This window comes from Numenius arquata, chromosome 3 (assembly GCF_964106895.1).
Source record: "Numenius arquata chromosome 3, bNumArq3.hap1.1, whole genome shotgun sequence".
NCBI classification, from domain to species: domain Eukaryota; kingdom Metazoa; phylum Chordata; class Aves; order Charadriiformes; family Scolopacidae; genus Numenius; species Numenius arquata.
Window position 1 is genome coordinate 23,116,402 of NC_133578.1, and position 27,340 is coordinate 23,143,741.

General features: G+C 37.7%; 1 protein-coding gene across 1 annotated transcript; it reads right to left on the reverse strand.

The window, feature by feature from the left end:
• Positions 1-1,488: 1,488 nt before the first annotated feature.
• Positions 1,489-27,110, reverse strand: METTL8 (methyltransferase 8, tRNA N3-cytidine). Its single transcript, XM_074145374.1, has 11 exons — positions 27,054-27,110; positions 26,474-26,586; positions 19,110-19,265; positions 14,997-15,088; positions 9,841-10,229; positions 9,232-9,281; positions 6,700-6,763; positions 6,228-6,367; positions 3,006-3,112; positions 2,834-2,899; positions 1,489-1,715 (listed from the first exon to the last, which is right to left on the reverse strand). The coding sequence occupies exons 2-11, from the start codon at positions 26,476-26,478 to the stop codon at positions 1,525-1,527; spliced, it is 1,260 nt and encodes a 419-aa protein (XP_074001475.1). The 5' UTR covers positions 26,479-26,586; positions 27,054-27,110; the 3' UTR covers positions 1,489-1,524.
• Between the last annotated feature and the right edge of the window lie 230 nt (positions 27,111-27,340).

A 27,340-nucleotide genomic window follows, 5' to 3' on the forward strand; every position in this document is an offset into this window, starting at 1 on the left:
ATCCTACCTTCAAAGACCCCTTAATGCACCTCATTCTTGCAACAGATCTGGGTTCATGGAAATTAAGCAGGTCCCTCATCTCGTCAAAGGGGCTGAAGATACTTAGCATCTAAATTTAGATTTTTTTTTTCTAGAAGACAATCAGTTCTACTTAGCTTAGCAGCTAATAACTTGCAAAAAATTGGGTTGTTAGCTGTAATATGCTTACCCTTCAAACTAAAACAAAAGCAAGAAATGATACCTTGAGAGCTTCACTATATTAATGGCACTCAAAACTGCATGCATGTTATAGATAACATGCATTCTATATCCTTGTTGAAGTAAGAGATTTATTTTAGTCATCTGCCTGTTTCTTGTCCTCTTCTCCTTGTGGCTAAGTGACTGTAAAATTACATTTAAATAGCAGAAGTGGCATCTTTAAATACCAGCTAAACTGCCTCAGTATCATGGTCTGCATCTGAAAACAGTGTTTGCATTTTGGTTTTCTTCTTAAAAGCACTTAACCTACTACTGTAGTCCTGTCCTTTTACTGTCTCTCCACAGGGTCAATACGAAAACATCATGTCTTTTTTCTAAGACTCAAGCCCTGAGAAAGTAATCTCTGTAAACAACAAAAATATCTCAGCTGCCATGTAGATCGCCATTTCAGTGTGATTACATTACCCCATAGCAATATTAATAAAATGTACTCTGGACTACTCTTTTTGCTCCTCCCTCTAGCATATCTGACATATCATAAAAATAATGCTTGTATGTATCCAGGCAAATGTTAACTATTTGTTTTCAGCACTGTTTTGGCATTTTGGCAATTCTTTTCTAAATGATGTTCAGTTTACAACTGATGGTACTGTATACGTCACTAAACTGTTACAGAAACTTGAGTTTGGCATGTTTCTGACGAGCATGTAGATGGAAAGTGGAGACTTCAGAGAAGTAAGTCAGCCACAGTCAAGGATGCCAATCACTGGCTAATCTGATACCTATGCATATCACATGCCGTTAGCATGAAATGGTAACTTACATGCAAATCAGAAAGAGATTTTGTCTTCATTATTTATGCACCAAGAAATTTCCCCCCCAAGAGGAAACACAGTTGCAAGACACACAGTGGTTAAAAGAGACATGACTCAGAAATTAACACAGCATAGCTTGTAGCGATAGTGAGAACATATTCTGCTTCTCCCAATCTCTGAAACAATTATGCTTCAGTCTAAAACTTTCTCTACATTGTGAATTTCAACAGGAACAAGATACATGCTTATGCTTATTGACTATTCATATTCAAGGAAGTAAAATACTGCCTGGTCACAGTTATGACTAGATTAATGCATATCTCTTTATTGCACATAAAGCAGAAGTCAGAAATACCTCTCCCGCCCCCAATAATTTTGACACACATACATTTACAAAAAAATCATGGAATGATTTTCAGTTCAATATATCTCTCCTTTCAGTGCCTAACACAAGATTTATAGGAAACATACGTACTCAAATTTGCTTCAGTTTCTGGAGTTCATGGTACAATTATCTACAAGGGTGACTTTCGGTGGTTTCTTCAGGCTTATTCAGAGATAGCAGCAATGGTTTTTGGAACTTGCTTTGTATCCAAACTCTCTGCATTTTCACTTTTTTCTTCCTGTTTACTTGTAATCGCCGATCAACTAGATTCTGTACTTCAGTTAATCCAGCCAAGTTGAACATGTTCCATACCTCATCTATTTTCTCATACGAAGAATTGTTGTAATTAAAAAAAAAAAAGACATTTGTAAAATGTAGCAATTAAATAAATTTGTTTTGTGATTTGAAAGGTCAGGGAATCTGCCTGTAAGAAGTCTTCTGTAGAAATTAATTTTCACAGCTCTCAATTTGTATTACAGTAAAAAATGTTATGTTGATGCCCAAAGCATTGGTTATTACTTGTGGCATTCATAGATCCCCTTTATTCAGAGGGTTCAGCATGCCAGAGTTGAGGAAAACAAAAGTATGCCATTCGGTCACTGTTCACATATTATTGAGATAGAGCTATTTCACCTGCCAAAAGACAATCCACACATTTATCCCACCATCGTTATCTTCTTCCTGTCAGTCACCACTGGAAAACTTTAAGCTTCTTTGTCATGAGTAGGCACAAAACAACATATTTAAAAACTGAGAGAGCTCTTTGAATTCAAGTGATTTCCCGTACATGTCCCAGGTGCTCCTTCTCACTTCTAAAATTACTCAGGCTGGGATAAATCCTGATCCATCTCTATTGCTTACAGTCTAAGTCAGAGGGTAAAAATAAAAAAAAAAAAAGTACTGTGAGGCCCACTTTCACAGTTTCTGGGCTAGGTTAAAATATACCAGTCTAAGCTGACTGCCAACAGAACCAAGTGAGTGGATGGGCAAAGAGCAATAGTACCCATAATCAAGAATTTAAGTTTAGCTCTTGCAGAAAGAGCAGCCTCACAGCTCAGAATCACCAACAGAGCAGAACAAAATATCAGAGCACTGCTACCAAATGTCCTTCCAAGTATGTTTATCTCATATTTTAAGAAAGAAATCATACATCTTTAAGTAACAGAATTGAGCATACCATTAGACACAAGATGCTTAGACAAAGAGAAATTCCAGTCATGTCTGCAAGCAATCTTGCAGGGCCCCAGATGCAACAAGTGTACACATAAACGGAATTATTTTGTACAACAGCTAGCTTTGGGCTTTGCAAAAGCAGAGAATTTTTTTAAAAAGCCAATAAAACCTTCTTTAGATTTCCATCTTAAGATGAGCTTTTATAACCTGAAACATCTTGAAAGACACTTAATCCTTTCCATAAAACTATACCATTTCATACCTTTGGTAAAGAAATATACTCTGGTTCCATCTCCTCGTAGATAAAAATTTTCTGACAAGCAACGACCTAAGAAATTAAAGCAGCAATGAAAAAGGCTATGTCACTTTTTTTCTTTTTTTTTAACAAAGGAATTAAAATGACAAAAAGCATTACAAAAGCATTCGGGAATTACCTTTTTTAAAACGAAGCTGAGCTGTATCGTATCTTCCATAGTCTCGAAATAACAACATTCCTCCAGGTTTCAGTAGTTTAGCCAACCTATTTACAACCCCTTGCATCCTTAGAAATTAGATGGGATACTGGTGAAATTTGCAAACATAACTGTTTTTTTTCTAGATGCTTGGATCATACATAGATTTCCAAAACTACAGTGAAAAAATGAGGTTATATTTACAATAAAAAGGGCAGGCACAAGTGAACAGGAAGAACTCTTTACAAAAATGCCTCTAAACCAAAAATTTAAAAGGAACTGTAAGAGAATACAAACTGGAAAGAGAAAAGGAGCCCTTCTCCTTCACTTCACCAGAATCTCAAGGATAGATTAAAACACAGTTTTCGAGTATACGGGTCGGGCAGATACATGACAAACGAATGAGCAGTTCACTATGTGCATTGGTGAGCTAGACTGAGTCTTCTTGCTGTACATACCAAAACCAAGGGCCTTGAAGGCAGACAAAAACTTACCTGATTTCCTTATTACTGATCTTACACACAAAATCAGTATCTCCACACCTAATGGCTGAGGATGGAAAGAAGAATCCGAGTAGTACCTCAGGAGAGAAATCTGGCAGAACCCCATCTGGAGATATGGCTAGTTAGAGGAGGAAAGTCTGCATCCTCCAAAATGCTGACAAGAATCTTCCTGATATCTAGCATCTGCTCTTCCTTATCAAGATTACACCAGCCTGCTGTATGTATTATAGGAATAAGTACTATACGCAGTACTCTTTCTCCTTCATTAGATCATCTTCATTCTCACTTTTTAACCTTACCTTGAAGCTTCTTATAAATACATTTGCATTACTCTGCAAAACACATTACTAATGAATGATGGCTTGGATTTGCCTCACTCTTTCAGAATAAACTGAGGACTCAGGTTTTCCATATGCATGAAAGACAACAGAAGACAGTCTGCACCTGGCAGGCTGCAAGATAGAAAAGTCCACTTGCCTAATTCAACCCTTCATCCCACAGGGAAGCAGGCAGACCATGAAGAACATATGGAGCAAGAGTGAATGTTAAATGAATGGAAAGGCAGGGTGATGTATCTGAAAAGAGCTAAAGAAGAGTAAGTCTTACTTAACTATACAAAATCAGCATACCATTACCGTGTACCCAGAGGACATGATAGACTGTCCCCGTCTCTCAGGTGGCTTTACCCCCTTGCCCAAAGAATGTCAGAACTCAAGCACTGATGCAATTTGGTCCTTACGCAACAACAGTGCAGGCATCTTACCTTGCTTTTTAAGGGACAGAATTAGCAGAAAATAGTATCATGTTTACAAACAAACAAGAACAGCAGCATATACTTTTAAAGTATGGAATTCCCTTAGCGGAAGCCAAGTGCTTTAAAAATTGTCCTCTTTGCTTATGCTCAACAGAGGCAACCAAGGTGCACTGCCACTGACAGAAAAGGCAGCACCACCTAAGAATAAGAGACTGTTCAAGAGAGGTAGTTGTGCACAGAATTACAGGCTTCGCCTATATAAACATAAGGTTTGCGTACACAGAAAAAAATATACATGCACAAAAAATGAAAGTGCTTTGAGAAATCTCATCCTGTAGGACTAAAGCACATTAATTATATAGCTTGAAGAAAGTTTAATACCTTTCAAATTCTGCAACCAACTTTTAGAGGGAACTTCTAGCAGAATTGAAGTGTGTTAAAAATCGGGTACAAGAGTAGCAATTATCAAACACAAAATACAACAGCCTGAAGAGAAATCACTATGTAACAACTGTGCTGAATACACGTGTCCTTCTCGTGTATATTTTCCAGGTCTCCAAAGTACATAAATTCTGCATCATCATACTCTTGGTTTTCTTTTTCATTTCCCACTTTCAAAGTTTCCAGAAAAAAATGTATACTGAGCAAGATGGATCTGGATTACATTTGCCTTTACGAAGTCATTTTAATTCTATGAGATGACAGTAATGACTAACAAATCTTTGGAAAGTGGGTCTTACAACACAGATAATTACATGGAAATCTTTATGTGTGTATACACACACACACAAAAGCATCCATGTCAGCCTTTAGATGCTGACATAGGGAGGCAAAAAAAAAAAAAAAAAAAAAAAAAATCCAAAACTTACAAACACATTCTCAAATGACTAATAGGAAAAGATCCACAGAAATTCTGACAGAACACCTGATTACTGCTTCTACAGGCAAAGCGATTGAATGAATGCGTCTCTATTGTCCAATTTCTTCCTGGCAGCATCACCACAGTTACAGAGATCTGAAATCTACTGCTTGAATTGTTTTTGAAATCTGGACCCAGGCTTTGCATGACTCATGTGCTCATCTCTGAACAAACAGGAAGGAGCAATATCCTATATGGGAAAGATATTTCTGTAAAACTAATCATTAATAACTTAGGCGGGGAGGCAGGGAAACAGTTCTCAGACTTAGGCAAATACTGTTCTGTTTGCCAAGCCCATTTTAATGACATTCTTAAAGTAATAAATGTATTACCATGCATACAGCATGTATTTCCCTTCATATGATCTAGTTAAAAGAAAAGAGAATTTAACTTACATGCTCTCCTTTGCATTTTTCCCATTAAAAGAAGGGGCATTTTCACAATCAGCCAGCCTTAACAGTCATAAAGTTTGGTTCATTAGAGATTGAAAGGCATTATTAACAAGGCTAACAGCACTCAACATAACACTATGCATGAAAATTAAGTCAAGTTTTCTTAATCGAAACTAGTTTTAAAATTCTGAATGCATTTTGGTTTAAAAAGCCTGCATGTAAGCATTTGCACCTGGCTAAATCAGCAACCTAAGTCTTTATCAACATATTGTAAGGTGTTAAATCATGAATGCTTCGGTTTGGTCACTAAAAATAATTTCCTTCTAGAAGACTAGTGGTCTGTTTTTTTAATTTGTAATTTTCTTGAATCACTGTCACTTTTAATAGGGATGTATTTAGTTACAATATACCCCTTGTATTTTGATGGAGACAGGAGTCTCACTAACGACTTAGCCTGACGAGCTTTTCTCTTGAAGCCTGAAAATAGGAAACAGCATTTAAAATACCTTGTTTTATATATATAGTAGCTTACTAAATAATAAATTAAAGATTCATCATCTTCTTTTGCTATTCTTGAAAACCTCCAGTGATAAAAGAGATTTAACCCATTTGCTTTGCCCTTTAGTCTTCATTTACCTGTCAGGATGAATAGTAGAGAGCACAAAGACAAGGAGAATGACATCCAGGATCTCATCTGGAAAAGGATAGGGTAAAGCATCATCACACACATCATGAACAAAGGCAGAACACCAGGCTGAATTGTAGGACGAATGTGACTGTCAGGAAAAAGATGAAAAGAGGCACAGAGAGAACAGTAGTAGTTAATACGTTTACTCTGACTCAAGAAACTTTTTTTCTTCAATTATTCAGCATTGTAAAACATCTCATATAAAAGCCTATTCTGTCTGGTACCTTACTCAAGCTGAGAAGCAAGCTCACTGATGGTATTCATTCCTCTCTGCATAGAGTAAGACTTTGTTCTTTGGAATATTGAAAACTTCAGTTAAAAGTTGTCAAAGCCATCACATTCTTTTTCATGAAGACCACTTCCTGGCAGCCTCCTGAATTACAGGCTTATAAGGTACTCTAAAGCGAGCGTATGAATTACCTTTACCAGCTCCACTGCTCCTGAAGCAAAATCACAACAGTATAGAAAGGTTCCAGGTGTATTGCTAGGAAAACAAAACCAACATCAGTTAAAAAATTATTATTGTAAAAGATGAAAGTCCACATCAGTGTTCATGGAACTACAGAGGGCCCTTTGGGGTTCTCCACAGGTTTGATCAAGCATGCCTTATTGAAGTCTAGCACATGGAAAGCCATGTAGGTTGTAATGAACCAATAGGGTAGACAAATTCATAAGAATACCAACAGGCAGTTAGTATAAAAAGGAGAATTATAGCCTTGCCAGGGAGGAAGTGAAAAGGAAAAGAAAGAAGGTCACAGAGGGTTGTCAGGATTGATGACAATGTCCTGGTGTTATATTACATAAATGTACATTTAATAGGTCACATTTTCTTACAGAAGCACTGCATTAAGTCTCTGTCATTAGCCCATGTATGCACTTTAATTAGCAATATGATTTGGGCAGGGGTGGGTTGTTGCAAAAGCCATCCACAGTTCTGTAGAGGTTTGAGTTCTCATGTGCCACCTTGCTGTGCTTCTGATTAGATTAAGCAGTGCTGATTGTTTCCCTACATTATCCCCTTTGTTTTGTAAGCCAAGATGAATAAGACTTTCCTGTAGAACTGTTTTCCCTTCCTTTCCCATCCAAGACTAAGCCAGCTGCAAATTTCCTCGTACCATTCACCAGTAACTCTAAGGAAGACATCTTTTTCATCCCTGAAAAATTCATGTAAGAGAAACAGAGCAAGTCCCTCAAAACCTAATGAGGGATGACCTTATGGTCAACTCATGATCAATCAATCTCTCTTAAAAAATATTTGAGATTTTGGACAGATGGTTTCTTTAGAAAGGGAATCAATAAACTCTGCCAGCACCTATAAGATCTCACAGTATACTCAGCTGAGTTTGTGACTCCTCTTTGAGGGCTCAACAGGGGAGCCCTTGTGGACCAGAATATATTCCATCCTTGTTGCTGAGCAAAAAGTTTTATCAGCTCTGTGCCCACCATGAGAGTTGATGAGTTTAGGTATTCATCATGGATAAGGACAAGCAGCCAGCCTTCGGATCCAGCCAGTCCCTTGGTAAAGGTTAAGCTGATTACCTAATTGACTAGTTAGGATGCTATTTTAACTTTTTCAGAGCGGAATAGGAGCTATGTAAAAAGTCAACTTAAAACAAATACACAGCTTGATCTGGATGGTGATTTCATCTGTATGAAGCAGTGTATTAAAAAGCAGTAACTTAAAATTTAAGGGAGGGGGGCAGAAGGAAGTGGTTTTATTTTACAAACCTAAGTGGAATTTTTTTTTTCTAGCTAGGGTACACTCATACTTGACACTGGCTTCTTTTAATATCCATACAAAAGGCAATTTTATTCAGAGTAAAACCATCTGTGCTATAAAGCCAGACTTGCTAAAAGAAGAGATATTTCCATCAGGTCATATACAAGACAAACATGTGAGTTGTTCAATGTACAAACCAATGTGACTGACTGAAGGATTTGCATAAGAATAGAGATCTCCAGGAAAAACACCTAATGAGTGGATTCCTCATTATCAGAAATGCCAACCTATGACTAATGCCTCCTGTGAGGAAAACACAAGAGTGTCTCATCTTTTTTAATACAACCACATGCTATCTTTTGCCTATATAGTGTTACTTTCCAAACTTTTCATATGAAACAGGGCTCTTCCTCTTTTATGCTGTCTAAAGCAACGTATTGGTTTGGGACGAAGATGCATTGCTAAAACTAATAGGTTTCACGTACAACCCTGGTACATCACTCAATTCTTCCTAGTCTCCATTTCCATATCTGCAAAATGCAATATTTTTGTACAGTGCTGATGCTGGCAATCAGAATTCATTTAAAGAATAACAAACTCTACTGTACTCAAGGTCTTGTAGGCATGAATAAAAAGAAATCTACTTCAACCTCACAGCCTTTCCAATAAAACCTTTCCGCCAACGTGGAAGGGAGGACAGGCTGTTGGGACAGCTTTTTCTAAAACTGGAGGCTAAGTGCATTAAGATGTTTCAGGGAATTAAGTAATGCAATTCAGGACTTGTGCCTTCCTTGACACTAAAACCTGAAGCAATACAACAAAGTGTACCAGACAAATTCAAAAGTAATACAACTTCTTACCAGTAGATCACATGCCATTACCTACTGCCTTTGATTTTGGCCTTTTGAAAAGGTAGCTTTACGAAGACATGTTAAGGCAAGATAATATTTCACCTGCCTGAAATTAACTACAAAAAAATCAGTCTGAATGCACCTGAAGACAAACCTTATCAGCAAATATGGTCCCCCCAAAACTAGGGTTGACCAGTATGAGGAGTATCTTGTACTGATGGTACCAACATTATCTGTGGTCTACAAAGCAATCACAATTTCAGGGCTGTAAAACAATCCACTCAACACTTCCTGCAGCACTGGTCTAGTACCAGCATTTGAAGAAAATTAAGAAGATGTTGAGAACAGAACTTTCATAGTTGAAAGTCCAGTGCTACATACCATAGAACTTTCAAAATAGGAAAGACGCTGTTTCCAGCACCACAACCAACCTAAATCAGAAAAGAAACAAAAAGTTAAAATAAATGAGCAAATAAAACCTCATTATTTTTTTTATTTTCATTTTAAATTAGTTGGCAGGAACCATTAGACTTTAAGGTAAGTTGGCCAGAACAGGTATAAAGAGCTCATACCACAATTCTCAAATCACTTCTATGATCACATTTCTCCCCAGTGTCTTTCTAAAGTTAAGAGAGAATCCATCTCTCAAACTGCATAGGAAAATGCAATATTCTTGTCCAATTTCACCATTTGGAAAGAATGTGTCAAGTACTCACACTTTAAGACAGAGCACTTTCCTTATGACATTAGAAACCCAACTTCAAGTGAAAAAGGAATCCGAAAATCTAGTCCTAAATTGTGATTTGGGCGAAACTTTAAAGGGAAAACAAAGCACAGACCCTAGGTTTCTCTGTAAGTTTCTGCCATAAATGAACATAGTATGTCAAATTCTGTATGTTTACTTTCTTGATACTTACAAGTGTCTTCATCAGACTTTTGAGCAACTAAGTGGAGTTGTATATGATGGGTAGAACATTTGCAGTGCATTACCTCTAGTATTCTGTAAGTGGCATCACTACCAGGGAAGGATTCTAGCCTGCCAAGTTCTCCAGAGTTTTTACCGCGAGCATTGTCAGAGAGAGGTTTTGCTTGGTTTTTATTATATGCATATCCTTGCACAGAAGTGGAACCACCTCCACAGGTTTTCTTCCAATATTTTTCTCCTTCCTCAAAGATTTCATTTTTGTGTGAACAACTGTTGGTGCTATTTATTTTTGTGTGTTCCAAAGATCTTTGTTCTGTTTTCAACTCTTTTCTCCTTTTTTCTGGGAGAATTTCTGGAAATTCCAGGAATAGCCAATTGCGATCCTTGAAAAAGTTACTTTTATGAGTCTTGTAAAATTCATTCCAGTATTTACTGGCTTCTCTCTCGTATCTATCTGAAATTAGAAAAAAAAACAAAAACTTGGTGAATATGAGCAAAATACCATAAAGCAACATAGAATCTGGTCCTCAAATTTACAGTTTAAAAATCCATAGTTCCCTAGATTTAAATAAAAACATATGGATTTGGGGTCCTACCTTAATCTGTGGTCAAAATAACTCCCATGAGGGTTTAATTCAATTTTATGTCACTTAGGATGGGGTAGACAGGGTTTATGCATCATCCTTTGGGGTTTTTTTTGTTTTGTGGTTTTTGGGTTTCTTTTAAAATGTAGTGACATAATAGAACAGCATCAGCAAAATATGTGATTGTAAGTTTCTTAGACAAGCTTTTATGTCTCAAATTATACAAGCAATGCACTTTTCAATTAAATGCTCTTCATATTTTTCCTATTTAAGAAATACTAAATTGAAATTAATTTCATGATTTATGAAACTCTACGAACAATTGCAAATTTCTTGGTAGCTAGTCACCTCTCAAGAAAAAAATCAATTAGAAATCTAGTTCTGTGAACTGGAGTGATAAATGCTACTGCATAGCCAATAGTCAGTAATTCATTCTTAACCATTTAACAATGCACAAAAAAAAAATTTTGACAAAAAAAACCAATACAGCCAGAAGCAACATACTGGCTTTCTTACTTTCAAAACGCTTCAGAGAGTCTTACAATAGACTTCTGTGTTAACTTTTAATTCACAAAACATTCTAGCTGAATGTTAGAATGTCAAAGAATAGGACTGGAAGGGATTTTACCCGGTCAGGGAATTCATATACCTTCTCCTCAGAAATTTGGCTGACTTGTTCTTAAAATACCACCTTTCACATAGGTTTGACAGCTTTCTTCAGTAATATATTACAGTCCTTCACCACCTGTACAGCTAGAAACCTTTTCCACTACCTAACCTGAAATTTCCTTATTGCAATTTAAGTCCAGCAATTCTTGTCCCATTAACCAAGCAGATAAAGCAAAGATTACTCTCTTCTCTTTGCAACACCTATTTACTTATTTGAAGTCTTTTACTATGTCTCCCATAAACAATTTATTTTCTAGATTGGAAAAAAGAAGGGAGAGGTTTAGACACAGAAGTAATGATTTTTAGACTTCTGATAATTTTCGTTTTTCTTCTCTAGATTCTCTCCAATTGACTTACTACTTTTTGGTGCGGTATTCTGGTAAAGGCATTATCAACGCAGAGCAAAAGGAGTATTTTACGAGGCATACATGCTGTAATCCTGTTTATAACTCCCAGATTGCCATTTTGCAACAGCATGACACTGCTGATTCAGCTAGTGATTCACCACAACCCTCAGATCTTCTTCTGCAAAATGACTACCTAGCCAATTGTTCCAGAACCTAGTATTTTTTTTCAAGGAACTATTCCTAAGCAAAGTATTCAGCTTTTATTTTTAGCAAATTTATCTCTTTCAGATCCTTTTCTCCACTGTTTGTCCAGATCTTTCTGAATCCTAATCCTGTCCTTCACCATACTTGAAACAACTCTTCATTTAGTATCATCTTCAAGTCTCCCATTTCCTGAGGTCACTAATGAAAATACCAAGCAGAACTGGACATGGAACAAAACACTTCTCTGCCCAGCACAGCCTTCTATTCTGAAAGGATCTCTCTAGGCATTCATTCACCCAAAAGCAGTTTCATTAGCTCCCACTTGCCTAACTTACTTATGAAAATGTCAAGTAAAGCAACTCAGAAGCCTGACAAAGGATAAATTTCAGGACGTCTGCTGTTTTTTCCTTATCCCCAGGGCTTGTAACCTTCTCCAAGAAGGAAATTAGCTTGATGTTACATGATTTATTCTTGAAAAATATTTGTTGGCCAGTATTCATCTCCTTTGTTCTTCCAAATCCATGGTCTGCAAGCTCTCGATTATCTCTTCCAGTATTTTTCCAGGAATTGAAACGAATTATTTTTTTCTTCTCTTTTCCCACCTCCCTTTTTAAAAAAGTAAATACTCTCTTTTCTGTTTTCCCAGTCATCCATGTACTCTACACTCATAGTCTACTACATGTACTTTGTAACCTGTTCTTTCTCAGTACAAGAACAAAATCTTTCCTCCTTCTTGCTAGCACTAATTGTGCTAGCCGCTGGACTACAGCTAACCCTTTGAAAGAAAGGCTGATAAAAAGATAAGAATAAACAGCTTTTTCAATGTCTTTTTTGTTGATGATTTTCCCTTCTTCATCATCCCTCCTAAGTACCAAACCAAACCTTTTTCTTGTTTGTTTTTCCCCTCATTCCCAACACATTTACAGAACTGTTTCTTGTTACCCTTGACATCTCTTGCTAAGTGTACATCATATAATATGTTGCCTTTTCTATTTTGTCCCTGCTTACAATGATCCATTAATTCTTTTAATATAAATGCACAAAGTAAATATATGGTGCATTTTTCCTACTATTCTCATTTAAGTCTTAACATACTAGTTCCTAAATCACTACATCTTTTCAGAGATAAACAAGGCTGAGAATTATCATTAGAGGCACAGACAGGCAGTGGGAAGTGGCAAGGAGGTGGCAGAATGCCTCGTCCTAGAAATCTGCATAATTTTTTAAATTTAACTTTTAATACATCCAATTGTATTATTAAAGGGCAAGACCCAGCTATGCAGAGTAATTGTACAGACTTGTTTTATAATGTATGTGCAGAGCTGACTGAGGTCATATATACCAGATTTCAATAGCGTAAGTTGTACATTCGTACACTGCTCAACTTCACTATAAAAAAGAAACCTTCTACTCAAAAGGTTCTTAATCATTTTCACCCTTTGTTATAGACCAAGTCTGCTCAGAACCCTTGTCCTTAAATTCCCACCAAGTTTTCCAGATTTCAGAACTGAGGGAAAGCAATGGCTAAAGTCCAGCTTTCAAATTGTATTAGTACGGTATTACATAGATTCGAGTGAAAGAACACTTTACTTTCCATTCTTTCACTGGTGACTCCTCTGATTTTTCCAAGAGTTATTACCACTCTGTAATAACCACACATGCATTACTATAAATTTTTTGTTTCACTTTGTATATGTAAGTAGCCTGACTACTAAATTTTCCAAAGCATGTAAAAATGACAAAACTAATAAACATATAACCTTTTGAGACAAAAAAAATCCCTTATGTAGCCAGCTGATTTTTCTCCCTTTAACAGAATCTTTCATACATTAACAGGAATGTCTGAGAAGAAACTGGACATGCTAATAAGTAAATCAAATTCCTAAAGGTAGTATCATTAGTTCATTCAGTTTAACTTCTCTTGTTTTAACAATGCTCACCAGAACTATTCTATTTTAGTGATATAATAGTATTGTTGAAATCTGTCTTGTCTTTTTCCCCTTACTGTTTCCAAGGCCCCAAAATAACCTGCTCATTAGCTTCAGTCTAGTTCATTGTTTACACAAATAGCCCAAAATGTACTACCACTTGCAGAATGAAGCTGAAACTTTCTGAAGGAACACTATCAGCAACGCTCACCTATTCAAGTTCTGAACAGAGGGGCATTCATAGGAAATGTCCTTGGATTCTTGTATTTCTTGGCCATAGACAAATGCTTGATTATTCCATTTATCACCAGCACAAACCGAGTTCTCATTGATCGTAGATGAAGAATGAAAGGTTCCATGAGACACATGGTTACACAGCTTACTTTTCAATTATGAGCTCTTTCTCAGCTTTTTATACAAACCAAATGAAAATATGTCATTTTTGGAAAACAAACATTGTATTCCTGTATTTAGATAAAGAATGCGAGAGGTAACAGAAAAGGGCAGGATGACAATCCCAGATCATTCAAAGTCATGAAGGGCACACAATCCAAGACATGTTCACAGGCAATTCAAGTAACTCTAACCCATGCTACATCAATGAAACTAAGCACAGGGTCATAATGACACTATCTAATTTGACACGTTCAAGACACGCTAAGTAAACTGAGGCCCAGGACATCCAAGTAATTGTTTTCAGAATATCTTTCTAATAAAGGAACAAATTAAGAATCCAGTCTTCTATGGTACTATCAAGTTGATACTCCAGCTTTAGCATGCACCCTAGAGTTTAGTCTAGGATTTAGTTTACCAGTTTGAAACTAGAGCTATCATTCTTCAGAAATGCTGAATACATTAAGTTTCCATTCTGAAAACAGGCATGAAATTCCTTAATCATTTACAGAGTAGACTCTGCATGATGTATTGGAACACCTTCCACACAAAGTGAACACACTGCTTCCTGAAGCACTCCCAGCTCAGCCTGGTCAAGGCAGCAAGCTCGGACCAGCTGGGACCAGTGAACTTTCATGGCACTTAACTGAAATATGGTGCAATGCACAAATGCTAGCTCTCTAAACAGTCTACAAATCATTAAAAAGCATTTGAATATTATACATGGGAACTGTCATCCCCAGCACCCTAGCTGGCTGCAAATTCATTCCCTTTGATGAAGTAACAGTCCTGTGTAGTAGTTTTATTATGAACTGCAAAAGGAGCCAGAACTTGCAACTGCCCCATACTGATTTACTTGTCTTACATAGAGCCTATTACCCCCTTCAAAATGCAAAATTGCTCAAATAAGTAACTGAATTGCTAGAAAAACACACTTTGAGATAATCACGTGAGGCAACAAAGGAAAAAAAAAACAACCAACAAATTTAAACAGAATGTAGAAATAAAAAGAGTGTTCCTAGATTTTAAAGCATCTTTAAATGCTTTAATAAATAGCATTAATATAGGAAATTTTAAGCCATTATGATTTTGTTACCTTGGTCTTCCCATTGGACTTTCACAAGGGAGTTCTCTGCCACTCTTTCCTTAGCATTCTCCTCTTCTTCCTGTGACCACTGCATGTGGTCCCTGCAAAAAGCAGTTGAAGAACCAGTCTTTAAATAGGATTTTACATAATCTTTTTTTCCCAGGGAAAACAGTCACAAATTAGCTACGCTGTCTCAAATACATTTTCATTTTGAATGTAAGCAAATGACCACAAGGGGACTGACAGTTAAAAACTAAGTTTCAGTGTATGATAGATAAAAATTAATTACTGGTCATTGAAGTCATTATGAAAAATCTTTCAACTGCAAAAAGGATGAAGTAGTATGCATTTTTTTCTTAAGATTAACATATATCTTTTGTGCATTATCTTTTGTTATTATTGCATATTGAGTGCATTTATAGGAATGTATTTTGAGTATTGCATTAGAATTGTGTTTAGCTGGTTATAATAATAGACCTGCCAACAAACACCCTGATGCAAGAAACTTCTCACATTACTAATGTTTATGATGAAGAGCAAAGGTCATTTAGCAAAGGAATCAGCTGTTCCTGAAACAGGGAGTATAATCCACCTATTCAAGTGGAACAGGTGGAATTGATGAACAGGATTTTACTTACTTGGGGAACAGAGATAGGAAACATTTAGAGAAAAAGAACAAGACATTCCTAAGAAAAGACAAACAGTACTGCAATGGTTACAGAGCCTATGCTATCTGTCTTTGTGTAAAAAGGTTCACTAAATGTTATATTAATCCATTAAATGGTCACAGAAAAAAGCCAAGACCTGACCCTGATGACTAAACTGCCTTCCCTGCAGATTCTGTTTGGATCAGGCCACAATGGGGAGTACCCAAAAATGTGCTGCTGGCAGCTTTTAAAAGCAAATCAGCTGTCCCTCCAAACTGTCCAATCTGAGCAGTTTTAGAAATCAGATTAAATTAGACAATATAATTCAAGTAATCTATTAGATCCTAATCCTACTGAAATCAATTACCTGAAAACCTATGACTAAAATTCCATTGGTTACTATGGGAAAAGGAACAAGGTGCCAACTTGAAAAGAGTTGATTGTCTCTAAAAGCTAACGAGCATCTTCCTGTTCCGTGCTTGGTGACATATAGGTAATTTAATTCTTAGACCTTCACTGTTCCTCTTTTGTTAATTGTGGGAGACTAATTGGTATGTATTTGTCTGCTTGCCTCAGACTTGATTTCCGCATCTCTACTGAAATATTTCTCATTATTGTCCTCAGCAGGTTGCCTCTCCCCTTCCTGTATTTGTTCGTATACCAAATGTTCCTGTGCAGTGTCAAGGCTCTGACAGACGTGCTCTAGTAGAATAAAACTGAATGACCAAAGAATTACTAGGCAGCCATCCTCTTGGAAAGACTTGCTTCCCTCACCGATATCACTACTTTTGACCTTGCGTATTCTAGCAAGCTGAAAACCAGGACTATTCAGGTGGCAATAACATGTAGTCAGCCCTTCTGACAGATGACTTGCTGTGGTATAGCTTTAGCTGATCAATTTTAATCCATCATCGTGTGTCTGTCAGAGCCCTTAAGGGCTCTACACACAATACTATAGGTGCCTGAAGTTGTGCATCTTCATCAACAACTGTTTTGCTTTTTGTCCCTCCTTGGAAATTCATAAAGCTGAAGAAATATCTTTTGGCTCTTTCCTAGAAATTTCTATGTGGAAGACCCCAAACAAGAGGGCTGCAGCAGCACTTCCTGAGCAAAATCTGCAAAAGAGGAGACATAACATAGCTCTTCTGCAAACTATTTACATAGTTGGGATGCTTCAAATGAGGTGGCTCCTTCAGCAATACAAGCTGGCAGGAACACAGAATACAGAAGAATTCTAAGCACAGAAGTATTTAAATATGGAAGTGTTTTAAGCTTAACACTGGCATCAGCAAAGCAAGCTATCCATTTTAACCACATCAGGAACTGTTAACATGAGTGGGCCTGATATGATCAAGCAATGCTACTTTCAGTTCAGCTTATTCAACTTAGTCCTTTTCCATTAACTTGTTCGCTAACATAGGGTTAAATTATCTCTGAAAACTAACATATAAAAACTATGCCAATTACTAACCCGAATAGAAGCAGACATTTTTTGCTCCAATGTTTAGCATCATTCATTACTTCTCTCTCAAAATGACAGAAAAGCACCACAGCAAATGTCTAAAGCATTAGTTCCCAAACTTAATTTGCTCAGTATTCCTAGCAGCAATGGTAGCAGCTCTTGGCTCCCTGCCAATTCACACACAGGCAAAAAGAAGGATGCCACTTTATTAAGTACCAAAGATGACTGGAAAACAAAAGGACGTAATTCCTCATATATCAATGCCGGGGAAGATGTATCTCTTAGGCTCACCCTGCATGATCTGTTTAGCTCAGCCACCACTCACCCTGATCCCCCTCTTCTCCCTGCTAACTCTACTGGTTCAGCCAGCTTCAGATTCAAGGACCTCCCCTCACTTCATAGCCAGGTTCTTGATTTATCAAGACCTTTGCAACTTCCCTGCAGCCTCTGCTCCAACTCAGTTTCACCTGTTTTCCCTTGTGAGCTATGTGGATTCATCTGCAAATCTACTTTCTGAACAACCCTCTTCCTTTCAATCCCATCTTCACAATCCATCCCAAACACCTGCATCACAGTTTGATAACTCTGTATTAGACTGTCACCAAATGCTAGCAAGAAAAATGGAAGCTACACATCATCAGTTATTTGGAAGAAAATGAAAAAATTTAACAAAACTGAGTTTCATCAAGGTACAATATTCTAGAAAAAGGGTGGTCTTTTTCTTAAAATCTTTTCCTACCTAGACTATTTGGCCTACATTTGAATCAGTAAAGGATTTTTCCACCAAGCAGGAGGTCCTGAGTCTGGAAGATGCTTAGAACTACACCGCATATAGATTTATTAAACAGGGAGATAAATTTTACACTTTTTTAAGACAATAACCAGCCAGCTTCCAGCTTCCTTCACCAAGGTGTAGGTAACTCCAGATTTGGCCTTAAGGTGGTATGTGTTGGGGACCATGGCTTGAGGACATCTAGTCTAGAAAACAGTAATAGGCGACAGATCTATTTGCATATCTTACCTCATGAGTTAAGCCCAAATTTAGAGACTAGAAAAGGTAATGAAGATATTAGTTTACTAACCAGAAGACAATCTTCTGTTACATTCTTCTCTTAAGACCTTTTTATTCATCAGAATTTTATTAAAGAAACTTTTGAAATAATTTAGATCAAAAAGTAAAATGGACCAATTAACAAATAAAAAGGACTACTAAAAAGAATAATAATTTTTAAAAAAACAGTAGGTTGGAAACTTCATTTCAGAACAAAAGCCTGCCCAATAACTTCTGACAATTGCCAGCAGGGAACACCTCTGAAGAGGGTGTAAGAACAGCAGATTACTTCAAGAAGTAAGCTTAAGCCCTGAAATTTGTCATCTGTTACTCTTACGTTATGTTACCCATTGGTTATCATTAGCCACATCCAGTTGCTTTTCTAATGTTTCTAAATCCTTGCTCTCAAAACTCTTACTCTTGTTAACATTTACATGTTAATGTTTTCTCTGCTATTATATCACTTATTTATGTTAAGATTGAATTTTCCTTTTTTTGACAATTGTGCACTGTATGTAAATCTCTGCTGAACAATCTGTAACATCTTCAGTACCTCTTTAGAAGAATACAAGTAATTTACATGTTCCTTTTGAAATGGTGACAATTTTAGAATACAGTGCTAATCCTGTATGCAACATTATTTTACCTAACTAGTAACTTTCTGCCATTATAACATGGACTATTTATCCTCTGCACTTTCTGTCTCCTAAATCATTACTGATCCATAACAATATTTTGCCTTTCATACCATGACTAGCGACTTGCTCAGTAGCTTTTTATGCAAGTCACTGAGAACTTGCAATGGTCAGGTTACTCGTGACAGTCTCGAGTTCTCTCCAGCACTACCTTTCAATGTCTATGCTCGCAGTCCATTGTTATACACACCACTACGCCCCCCATTATTCACCATAGTAATTAATATACAAAAATATATGAAAATCAGCCTTGAAGAAACATCTCACCACATGTTATGCTCAAAAACCTTAGAGGGATCAGTTAAAATCCGTGATCCAAGCGGAACAGCTGGTCGTCTACTACTTTGGTGCCTCTGTTGCATCTTGCTTTTCCTCAGACATAAAGCAGAAAGCCTTGTAATGAAATTCATTTTGTTCAGAGACCTGAAAACACAATTAACTCAAATTACAGTTTTGCTGTAATTTAATTATTTATGTCACTTACATGAGAAACTGGTCAAATAATCAAGCACCAATACCAACTTCAGTAATAATCTGTTACTATCATATCAACTGAAATGCTTTTTAGAAAATAACAACATCCCTTCAGTGTGTTGAAAGCCCAAATAATCCCGAAGTAGGCTACCGGAATGAAACTAGTTGAAAGATAAATCATTTGGTATCATTTCAAAGTCCTACCAGGCGGGGGAGGGGGGAAAGAAATACAGAGTAAGAAAATAAACCAAATTTGACATTGTACCTTTAAGAAGACAAGCAAGAAGTGATCAGTAAAGAAACCACTTGTTCTAGTGGGTACACACTGTCTTTGAGATTGACATTTTTCACCCCACTCACTAGGTAACCATCTTCAAAAGCTTTCATTCTAGAACTGTGACTGTGGTTTTACACTTTTGGATAGGAAATGAGAGATCTTATTTTTGTTTAAGTGTAAACATTATGCACCAGAAAGCCTTCCAAAGTCTCTGCCATATATTCTCCTGATCCTGCTTAATGCCCTCTTTGAAATGGTTTTAAATGTTAAATTTCTGTTAATGTAAATTATAAAGTGCTTGAGATTTTTCTATTACATGTATAATTCTCTCTTATATTGCTATATTTTACTTTACTTGGAATCTTTTCATACAGTATTAATAATGAAAGATAACAAGTGTATGTAGCTAGTACCAGCATTTTGTCTTGTTGGGTTTTGGGCTTTTTTTGCCTCTTCTTGTTAATGCAGGCTTTCTAGGAGATGAGTAAAATGAAATACCCCTCCTACTACTTTTACCCTGATGTGTCTTTGTTCTTTTCTCCTTCAAGTGCTCTGCGTATGACTTTAAAAATTATTCTTAGTTCTATTTTTTCCTTTTTTTTTTTTTTTTGAGAGCTGCTTCTGTATAAATCACACATACAAATTTAATGCACTGGAAATACAAAATGTAGTTACAAAAGAACAGGCACAGTTTAAATACAGACATTATTAGAAAACATTCTGTGCAAAATGGTTACAAAATGAAGATTTTTATCTTGAGGAAAATAGTACTATTTGATCAAAAGTCTTGTACTGTGAATAAAAAAAGATTAATTTGTACACATCAATACAAAGCCTGGCAAAGGAATCACTTCAATTAAATGAACAATCCCTCAGTTAAGGTGTACTTTTGAATGAGTCATGCTTTAAAAAGGGCATTGTTTATTCATTTTAAGCCTACAGAAAAAAAAAAGGAGAAAAGATTAAAATTTCCTTTTATTTGTCAAAGATTAAATAACATGGGGTTTGCCTCTTGGCTGCCAATGCCAAATAAAAACACTGATAAATTCTGGCTGCTGGGACTGCAGTGTTACTATGATATGGGGCACCACCATACAGTGAAAAGGTAACATTAAAAAAATTAAAACTTCTAATGATCATGAGTTTATTACAATTTTTTTTTTTTAAATGTGGCTCAGCAACTAAAACAATTTCAGTTTACACTTTAATTACTACAAACTGTTCATGCTTTGGTTTTGGAAATATGTATGCATTTTTCATAACACAATGCATAATTTTTAACATATATGGAATATTATGAAATACTAATTATGAGACATGAAAATTAACACACCATGACAATTTCTGCAGAATATGTAAATTACATAAGGACAATGTTCTTGAAAACAAAAACAAACAGAAAATTCCCCAAAACCCCAAACCCCAGTCTGATCTAAAATAATAATAATTATTATTATTATTATTACTACTATTATTATTAAATTATAGAAATGCCTGGATAAAGATTCCATGATTACATTGCAAACTGTTTACAAGTTCTCTTCCTCCTTCAATCATTCAAAAAGACCTGAGATAGTATCTTGCATTTCCTGTGCCAGCATTGATATTCAACATAAAATACAATGATTCAGCTGCTAGGCTAGTCACATATTTTTTCTTGGTTTTCTAAATATCTCAGTAAGAACATGAAAAGATGCACAGATGGGAATTATAGTCAGATGACTAAGATGATCTTGCCTCGGTAAAATCCAGAGATGCAGCTCTTTTTATGAGAATGTGATCCTTTGAGTGATAATTGCACAATTTTAGCAGATAAATTCTGAAACATCAAGAAAATGCAAGGAGAGTGGGGTAGGTTGGGGATTTAAGTTTACTGTTGCATCCAGTGTTAAATGTGCAGCAATTCCTTGGAGATGTGCATGTATATCCCTGAGAGTTCCATGGATCATGAGATTAATGGGCAATCTGGCAACTAAAAGTTCAAAAAGCATCTAAATGACTTGGAAGCCTAAATTACATTTTCAGAAGCCAGTCATTGCTCAATTGTTTCTCTAATTGATTTTGTTAATGAAACAGGCAAACAATCTTTCTCTTTGTCAGATAAGATGATATACCCTGAAGCCAGGACAGCAAGAAATGTCTGAAAGAATTAGAAGTTATTTCCTTGTTCAGAGCCACGGTCAGGAAGGCTTTAAGTTTGATTATTAATTAAAGCAATTCAACCTTCATCTTTAAGGATATTATAATGAAACTGAATTTCTTTAAAAATGCCTATATTTTGAGGCTGCACAACTATTTTTCAGAAAAAAACTTTAAAGAAACAATGTACTTGGTAACCACGCTGAAAAGCAACATGGAAGACTTTCCCAACAGAGCACTACCTTTTAGACTTTAGAATTTAGTCATTGTTACAAATACGGATCAGGTCCTCAGTTTAGTTGAGAAACTTTAAGAAGACAGCATTAACACTCCTCCCCTCCCCAAACAATCTAACACAGTACTGTTAGTACAGCTTTTGGACAGTGGACACACAGAAGAAGGTACACACATCAACTGCCAGCTAGACCTGAAATAATACATTTCTAATTGATGTTGGCATTAAAACCTCTGAGCAGTCACATCCACAGAGGAAAAACTAAAGATACAGGAAAAAGAACTGTTCTAATCTTGTTTTTTACATAGGGAATTAAACACCAAAACATATGCAATCCACTCCACTGATGAGTAAAATCCTTGAGAAGTACCAGTTCTGAAAGAGATATCGGGGGGGGGGGGGGGGGGGGGGAATACTAAAAAAACAAAACAGAACTGAAATAATCTGTCGTTTTTGTCTGAGAACTTAGTTCATTGAACTTACTGGATGAAAACATTTTGACATTTGACTGACCTCCAACTAAAAAGCTAACAACTTCTTCCATCTCCAGTCACTAAGCCTACTTGTAGAGTCTCTGTTATAAAATAAAATAGCCTATATTAGGAAGAGTGTCTGCAGCTTATCTTACATTTCTAGACAGAAGAGTACCCTGGAAACAATGAACTTCATACAATTACTTCTACTTGGCACCTAGAGGCTTATCTACACATTCGACAATTAATCCCCAATGCTATCCTGTAAAGTGTAGCATACCTGTTTTATCATCATCAAACACTACCAAAACTCAGAACACCTTATACAAAACAGATGCAAATGGAAATCATGGACACAAAGTGAAAAATTCTTCAAGATAATGGTAACACAGGAAGTATAACTATGAATTACTGGTGGGTATTTTTAAATTCATACATATTAATATTTATTAATATTTCAAATCGGAGAGGTGAGGAAGGGACTTTACTGTCAACCAGACTCATTCATTAAGTGAATGTTTAATGCTATTCTCTTCTACTAATGACTAGTGGCGGCCAGTAATGAGTGGAGTTCCTCAGGGGTTGGTACTGGGACCAGTGCTATTTAACATCTTTGTCAGAGACATGGACAGTGGGATAGAGTGCACCCTCAGCAAGTTTGCCGATGACACCAAGCTCAGTGGCGCGGTCGACACGCTGGAGGGAAGGGATGCCATCCAAAGTGACCTGGACAGGCTTGAGAGGTGGGCTCATGGAAATCGCAAGAAGTTCAACCAGGCCGAGTGCAGGGTCCTGCACCTGGGACATGGGAATCCCAGGCACAAATACAGGTTGGGTGGAGAATGGCTGGAAAGCAGCCCTGAGGAGAAGGACTTGGCAGTGCTCGTGGATGAGAAGCTCAACATGACCCGGCAGTGCGCACTGGCAGCCCAGAAAGCCAACCGAATCCTGGGCTGCATCAAAAGAAGTGTGGCCAGCAGGTCAAAGGAGGTGATTCTACCCCTCTACTCTGCACTCGTGAGATCCCACCCGGAGTACTGTGTCCAGCTTTGGAGTCCTCAACACAGGAAGGATTGTTGGATTGTGTCCAGTGGAGGGCCACGAAGATGATCAGAGGGATGGAGCACCTCCCCTATGAAGACAGGCTGAGAGAGCTGGGGCTGTTCAGCCTGGAGAGGAGAAGGCTCTGGGGAGACCTCATAGCAGCCTACCAATATCTGAAGGGAGCCTACAGGACAGCCGGAGAGGGACTCTTTTGTCAGGAGATGTAGTGACAGGAGAAGGGGTAATGGTTTTAAATTGGAAGAGGGGAGATTTAGATTAGATATTAGGAAGACATTCTTTACTGTGAGGGTGGTGAGGCACTGGAACAGGTTGCCCAGGGAAGTTGTGGATGCCCCATCCCTGGAAGTGTTTAAGGCCAGGCTGGATGGGGCTTTGAGCAACCTGCTCTAGTGGAGGCGTCCCTGCCCATGGCAGGGGGGTTGGAACTAGATGATCTTTAAGGTCCCTTCCAACTCTAACCATCCTATGAATCTATGACTAAACATGCCCTCTTGGGGCTTCATGATTAGTCTTTCAATTATATATTTCAAAAAAATTGTGCACATTTGAAAGAACAGAATATTTCACAACTTTTCAGACTCAGCAGATCTAAAACTCAACTGTTTTTCCTTCTCATGTATCATCACCAGAAATGATGCAGACCTCCCTTCAGGTACACAGAAATTTCAGTAAAACCACTGCAGAGCACTGACTACCAAGGGGAAAAGGAAAACAAAACAAAAAATTACTTTTATTTATTCTGACTCCTGTAGAGACAACAGTTAAGATTGGTTAAAAAGCAACAGTAGATAGAAACAAACAAACCCCACCAGATATGATTTTAACCACATGTACAGAAATGTTGAGTAAGAAGAGCCGGTTCTTACACCACCTTTCCAGGTAGCCTGTTAAAAAAGAGTTGAGCAAAGAGGAAATAGTTTATACAATGGTAGAGGGAGGGAGAAAGAGGAGGAGGGAGATAAAACTACTCACTTACTGAAAACATTTACTTGATCACCATACATTCAGGAGATAAGCAACAGAACTTGAAGGTACATTATTTGGGATAAAATAATGTATGTAGATACTATATAATCACTTCTAAAAGTAAGAAAGCAGACAAACAACTATTAGGGGCAAGCAGAGACCTAAAAATCCTTGAGAGTTTTAAAAAAATATTATTTTTTAATATCCTAACTTTGTAATCATTGAGATTTGTTTCTCAGCCACTATTACCCATCTTGATACTCCTGTTGGAATTGTTCTGCTATATAAGCCATTTTTGCAGTATCTTATAAAACTACAGGTTTTATAATTTTATTTTTATTCTTTTATTTTTAGGAAGCAATCATACCATTCCTGTAAAAAAGGGAAAGCATTCTTCAATTGAGACTATGAACTGCAACATTAATTCTTGTTGGCATATGCATCTATTGATCTCAGAAGACAATGGAAGCAAAGCTTTCTCCTCAGTACTGATGGAATCAACTACAAGAGTTAATATGTTTTTAAGCTAATGAAGACAGTTTGAAAAAATGCAACTAAAAATAAAATATTTTCAGTGTTAATTGTTCTACTGTTCCATGTTTGTAACACTTACTAAAGACACACTCAGAAATAGTGTAATTATAAATATTATTGACTAAAATAATTTGGATAATAGAAATTAAGACGATACCAGTCACTTAGTACAAATTTCTTAAATATTGCATAACGTAAAAAGGCAAATTCACAAATAATTCGTTAGGCTACAATCCTGTAAATATCTGTACAATTGTTTAACTTTACAGGCAAGTTGTCTTTACACATATCAATGAGTGTTTGTAAGATATGGGATTTAAATATGTAAGTATTCGGTGCAATCCTCTACTTTTTTCCTGTTTTTCACTTTTTCCATGAGGTAATTCACGTATTTTCCTGTTATTTATACAGCAGAATACAACACAAAACTGATTTACTAAATTAATCTATTCACAAGTTTAACATCAAGAGGAAGCCATCAATGGTAAACATAGCTCAGAAGTAAGGCTTCCTAGTTAACCTGTGCACCCTCTGCTGGCCGCTGCTTCCCTAAGAAGAAGGAAAAAAAAAAAAAAGCCAAAAAAAAAGCTGTGTTGACTTCATGTATACATATACATGCACAGTGAACATGTATCTAAGTCTCCAAATATATCTTTCAATCCCTTAAATTGTTTTTCAACCCTATTTTCTACAAAATTCTGAACATGTAACTGTATTGCCTAATAAAAGATCATAGAATCATATGATGGTTAGAGTTGGAAGGGACCTTAAAGATCATCTAGTTCCAACCCCCCTGCCATGGGCAGGGACACCTCCCACTAGACCAGGTTGCTCAAAGCCCCATCCAGCCTGGCCTTGAACACTTCCAGGGATGGGGCATCCACAACTTCCCTGGGCAACCTGTTCCAGTGCCTCACCACCCTCACAGTAAAGAATTTCTTCCTAATATCTAATCTAAATCTCCCCTCTTCCAATTTAAAACCATTACCCCTTGTCCTGTCACTACACTTCCTGACAAAGAGTCCCTCTCCGGCTCTCCTGTAGGCTCCCTTCAGATTTGTCTCAAACCGTGTTTTTCTTTTACTAAAGATGCTGAGAACAGAGATAGAGCAACATGAATTTTACTGCTGTTTATAACGTACATTGAAGAACCTCGTTCATTTATACCCCTGCAAGACTCCGGATGTCCACGTGGACTTTGCTTAGGTGGAACCTGCCCTGTCAGCTCTAAGACCCTGGCGACATTGTAGATCCACCAGACAGGACGCAGAGCACAACTGCAGTTCGGAGGAGCAACTGCAACCACCCTGTTTGTGTGTTTAGCTCACTTCATCCAAATAACTGCAAAGCACCAGAAAAATCACAGGAATCTGTCCTTTGTTACGCTATCAGCGAAGATTAAAGGTTCTACTCAGAGATCCTGAAGAACAGACGGGGAAACATAAAAGATCATCAGCTTCCACATTACCCCATTTGGGTGCCTCGCCTCTGGCAAGGAAGGGAAACGAGTTTTTTCACAGGCTTCAGTTGCTCTGCTGGCAAGTAGCTGTTGATGACAGCGACAACTTTTGTGGCGTAGCTCTAAAAATATAAAAACGAAGTGTCATACATCTCAAGAAGTTGCCGTTGGCCCTGGAGTTTTAGGCATTTTTAAACAAATCCTTTAAAATCCGCCCCTCCCCCGAGCCCTGGTAGACTCCATCCACCACAGCAGTCTCCACACACACACCCCCGGCGGATGCCACAACCACGCTGCGTGGCTGGTGGCCACTTGCAGGTGTCAGCCCGCGGGGAACCCCCTGCTCTCCGGCATTAAAAGAAAGGAGATGGAAGTTCCCACTTTCCCTTAACTGAGCTATCGCTAACAAAACTCCCCTGCTTTTATTTTAAAAAATAACGAGTAAAATGCTTCCATTTACACGCCGACGCGCACTGCGTTTACTTCAGTCCCTTCGGGCAGCGGAGCCCGGCCTAAGGCAGAAGTTCCCGCTGCGTGGGCGGCTCGGCCGGGCACCGGTAGGCAACCACCGCCGGCGGCTCTCACCGACCTCCGCGCAGCGACCGACCCTCCTCCCGCGGTCCTCCCTGCGGCGTTTCACCACACGGCGGGATGTAGCAATCCTACTCCCCACCGCGCGCCTCCGCGACGCCCGCCCCCGGCGCCTGAGGGAGCGGGAGGGCTGCTGCGGGGCATGACGGGAGGCGTAGTCCCGGCCCGCCGCGGCGTTCCGCCCGCGAAAACTACAGTCCCCAGCGGGCTGCGGGGGGAGGTGGTGGTGGGGTCGTTGTCGCCTGGCGTTTGTGGTAGCTGGAGTCTGTGGTGGCGGGGGAGACG